This window comes from Pundamilia nyererei, unplaced genomic scaffold (assembly GCF_000239375.1).
Source record: "Pundamilia nyererei isolate P.nyererei 1_Seehausen unplaced genomic scaffold, PunNye1.0 scaffold00365, whole genome shotgun sequence".
NCBI lineage: Eukaryota > Metazoa > Chordata > Actinopteri > Cichliformes > Cichlidae > Pundamilia > Pundamilia nyererei.
Window position 1 is genome coordinate 95,509 of NW_005187766.1, and position 4,391 is coordinate 99,899.

The following is a 4,391-nucleotide window of genomic DNA, read 5'->3' on the forward strand; positions in this document are numbered from 1 at the left end:
GCGTCTGGCGGGATGTAAACAGCGGCCAGGATGAATGAAGCAAACTCCCGCGGAGAATAAAACGGTTTGCAGTGAATGAAAAGGTATTCCAGAGAGGAAGAGCAGTGCTGAGCAATCACTGTTACATCTGTGCACCAGCCACTATTGATGTAGAAGCAGACACCTCCACCTTTGGTCTTACCAGAGAGAGACGCCTGCCAGTCCGCGCGCAGCAGATGAAAGCCCTCCAGCTTGAGCGCGCTGTCCGGGATGTTCTCACTGAGCCACGACTCCGTAAACCGAAGAAGTATGCAGCATCCACGCTAAAGTTCAGAGGTCGCTCAGCAGGATGACGTATAAGGTGTCTGAAACCCGTGTGATCAATGTGACAAATATGACCTTTGAATAAAGAAGGAAAACACATTTAATCTTTTTCCATGTTAATACATATTTGTAAATGAATTAAAATGTAATTATTCTGTGATTACAAAGTTAAAGTTGTTTGTTTAATCTGGTTCCATGTCGTGTTGCTGCCACCTAGTGGTGGACTTCAGAGTTGTGCTTGTGCTGCCAGCCTGAGGACTCGTGCCAGGAAAACAGGCTTGGACGATATGGACTGCAACTGCTTATGAACGTTTGGCAGAAAGGTGCACATGTTTGTGTGTTTTACTTTGTGTTACGTTTTATTTGGGTTGTAATTTTATTTTGCTGACAGAATATTTGTGTTTCCAGTTGTTATTTCACTGTAGTTTTTTGTGGTGTTTGCCGGTGAATGGAAGATTAAAATACAGATTAAATATGGGTTGGAGGATTATTCTACTCCAAACATCAAAAAGAATAACCTGCAGGAGCAGTTGCTAAAATCCAACCTAACTATGCCGACCTTTGCTGTGTAGAACAAACCTGCTGGAAACAAACAGCAGTCTGACTTTACTGATCATTGTGAGCAACACGGAGGTTCACAGAGGGAGGTTTGTGCTGGAGCAGCAGGTTCAGCTCGCTGTCTTCAACGCGCTCTGCTTCCTTGTTTGATGTCTGATCACAGCTCCTGACATGTGTAATGAGCAGCTTTGTTCGGACCTGTGCAGGTTTGTGTGCGTCAGCGTCACAAGCAGGTATCACGCTGGGGTTCAGACTGTTTCCAAACATCGCTGCCCAGACAGCGCACTCCCACCTCCCAGGTGTCGCCACTTCAGCACAGTAGAACGTGCTTGTGTGACAGGGCGACCGTGGCTCAGGGGGTTGGGAAGCGCATCTGTAACCGGAAGGTCGCCAGTTCGATCCCTGGGCTCTCTGTCCTGGTCGTTGTGTCCCTGGGCAAGACACTTTACCCTACTTGCCTACTGGTGTTGGCCGATGGCGCGATATGGCAACCTCGCTTCTGTCAGTCTGCCCCAGGGCAGCTGTGGCTACACCTGTAGCTGCCTCCACCAGTGTGTGAATGTGAGAGTGACTGAATAGTGGTATTGTAAAGCGCTTTGGGTGCCTTGAAAAGCGTTATATAAATCCAATCCATTATTATTATTATTATTGTGTAAGCGAGGCAGTGCTCAGGTGGCGTCCATTTGGGCGATCCTCTGCGATCATGTCTGAGCTGTGTGCTGGAATCAGGGAAACCCGAATCCTCTTCTTTGATCGGGGTAAAAAACCTGCACTGGTTACCCGAGCTGATCACGTAACCCTGTGTGTGTCCTCCTGTGCGAGTGGACTAATGCAGCCTGATCACTCGTGTTTGTTCAGACGACTTCCTGAGAATCTGGTTGTGGAGTTCTCTGGAACAGATTTTATGAGACTGTTTGGGATCGTTTCCAAATTCCAAAGAAGACGTCAAAGAACCAGTTTCATAACTGAACATGAGATATTTGTCTGTTTATGTAACACGTCTTACTGTGGGACGTCTAAATTTAGACGTCTCGTGTAAACAAAACAGTTTGTCTGTATTCCAGGTGTGGCACAACAACAGCCTGAAACATGGGGTGGGGCAGAAAAGGAAAGCTTGACAGCCACAGTCACAACAGGATACATCAGCTTGTCCCGATTCTGAGGGAACAGAGAGGGAACAGAGGGAACGTCGGCTAACGTGGGAATGTCGGCCCACTTTAAAGATGGACGTGGTTTCCTGCAACGCTCCTCAGCATCTACAGACTTCAGAGAAGACTGACAGAAACAAGCCGTTCACTTTTCTGTTTATTGATCTTTGAAACATCACATAAGTACACATTTGTTTGGACTTTCTGTGTCCTCCAATCAGACACTGTCTGGAAACAGGAAGCAGTGAATCACGCTGAAAGAGTCGGAGGGTTTGCTGCCATCAGGTGGCCACACTGAGGAACTACAGCTGCACATTCAAATCAAACTTTATACACAATTACACAAAAACATCACAGTCATCATAAAAGCATCTGTCAGAGCGTGCAACCACGGTCATCAGAGCGTCACAGCCAGAGCAACGACCCGCCTCCACAGTTACACACACAACAGGAAGTGTGTCGCACAGTCAGACATTTGTGTTTATAACATTTACAACATGCACAAAGTTTAAAAACATGTTCACGCTGCAGGCATGTGACTTTTGGAAGAAGGCGGAGCCAAACCAGCCCGGTCAGGTTCCAGTTAAAGTCTTTAACCAGTGAACAGCACCACCCTCAGGCAGGGAGGAGCACAGCGGGAACATCACTGATGCCTGGGTCAGAACTACAGCCAAACCTTTGACCCCGAGTGCAGCACATGCAGGATAAAGGAAAGAAATGTCACAACTCGAAGAGAAGCGAGAGAAAGCTCCCTCTACCATTACTCTGAAAACACATCCACTAGCCCACCCCACGAGTGGACGCTCTCCATGCCACTCAGCACAGACGCAATGAGGACTCAGTGAAGACTCTGAACCCGGCATACACGGGCTCAGTGAATTTGGTCTTGAAGGTGTGGAGGTGGGTCAGAGTGTCAGAGGAGACCTTGAGGAAGGACAGAGTGCCAGCGTGACAGTCCACGTACACTGCTGCCCTACTAGAGTTGGACAGGGAGGATGAGGAGTAGGAGCGCGAGGAGAGTGCCGTTTCTTTGCCGTCGTGCCAGACGGCGTATGTATCGGAGCAGTACAGACTCCACGACTGGTTGTTCCACCCGAACAGGGTCTCGTTGCTGTCTCCTTTCCTTCTGATCCCTCTGTAACTCACCGCTATGTAAACCTCGCCGGTCCACTCCACCTCCCAGTACCCGCGACCCTCCAGCCCATCTCTGCACAGCAGCTGAGCCCGGTCGAATCTGTCGGGATGATCGGGATACCGCTGAGGCTCCGACAGATACTCCACTTTCCTGGTACGGTGGGACAGTTTGAGTTTCCTGTTCACCGTGTTCATGTCGATGGTGAGCTGACAGCAATCTGATGAGAGAACAAACACAATCCAGCTACAGTCAGTCATCCAGGCCTCGGCGGTCTCAGGAGCCAAACCAAGACCACCGGACTTCTCCGAGTTTGTCCAGACGTTTCATCCGAGAGGCTGCTTCAGTTCTAAAGCCAGAAGGTGGACTACACTGACCTGGACCACTGCTCCAAAAGGTCAAAGGCCACTCCCTGAGGATGCCAGTGTTCACATTTCATCACATCTGTGTCCACTTTGGACAGAGGGCGTGGCTTACGACACAGACTGTGCACGACCTACAGTCCAGCCTGAGGTCAGGTGATCTCAGTATGGCAGGGTCACATTGCTTCGCCTTAGCTCATGAGATGAGTCACCATTGAGGGACACTCCCACCGGCGTTTAAATACCGTTTGGTCCAAGAACTGAAGCAGCTCCTCGGATGAGGCGTCTTCAAGAAACTTAAAGAAGTCCCGTCTGTCCAAGCTCGGCAGAATGAGTGATGGGACCGTGCGCTGTTTGAATCACATTAAAAACACACTTACACTTCTTCAGCTCTGACCTCACCCATCGGACTCCAGCAGGCTCCGCCCTGAAAGCAGGAGGGGGTCAGCATGCACACTTGGACATCACATGGCTGTCATACTGTTATAGACAGGCGTGATGGAGCGGGGCTCTCTGTGCTAGCTAGACTGATTCTTGGGTTTCCTACAGTGACAGGCTGTTCCTTCAACATGCAGAGATCTACAGCCATGGAGGGGAATGTGAGGCTTAAAATAAAGAAGCAGAGAGGAGAGGCTTTCCGCTCTCCTCTTTCAGTCCTCCTCCTCCTACCTGAGAGCGTCCGGTCTCCCGCGTGGATCCTCAGGTCGTGTAGGCACCTGCACGTTTCCTGTAAGTACATCCGGGGTCAAAATGATAGGTTTACACTTTTCACAGCACCTCAGAAAAAAATTCAATTCAATTCAATTTTATTTATATAGCGCCAAATCACAACAAAAGTCGCCTCAAGGTGCTTCATAGATACAGAGAAAAACCCAACAATCATATGAC

The 4,391-nt window shown here is 49.2% G+C and overlaps 1 protein-coding gene across 1 annotated transcript; it reads right to left on the reverse strand.

The window, feature by feature from the left end:
- Nucleotides 1–2,153: 2,153 nt before the first annotated feature.
- Nucleotides 2,154–4,332, reverse strand: LOC102194903 (stonustoxin subunit alpha-like). Its single transcript, XM_005752534.2, has 3 exons — nt 4,173–4,332; nt 3,884–3,930; nt 2,154–3,361 (listed from the first exon to the last, which is right to left on the reverse strand). The coding sequence occupies exon 3, from the start codon at nt 3,336–3,338 to the stop codon at nt 2,826–2,828; it is 513 nt and encodes a 170-aa protein (XP_005752591.1). The 5' UTR covers nt 3,339–3,361; nt 3,884–3,930; nt 4,173–4,332; the 3' UTR covers nt 2,154–2,825.
- Between the last annotated feature and the right edge of the window lie 59 nt (nt 4,333–4,391).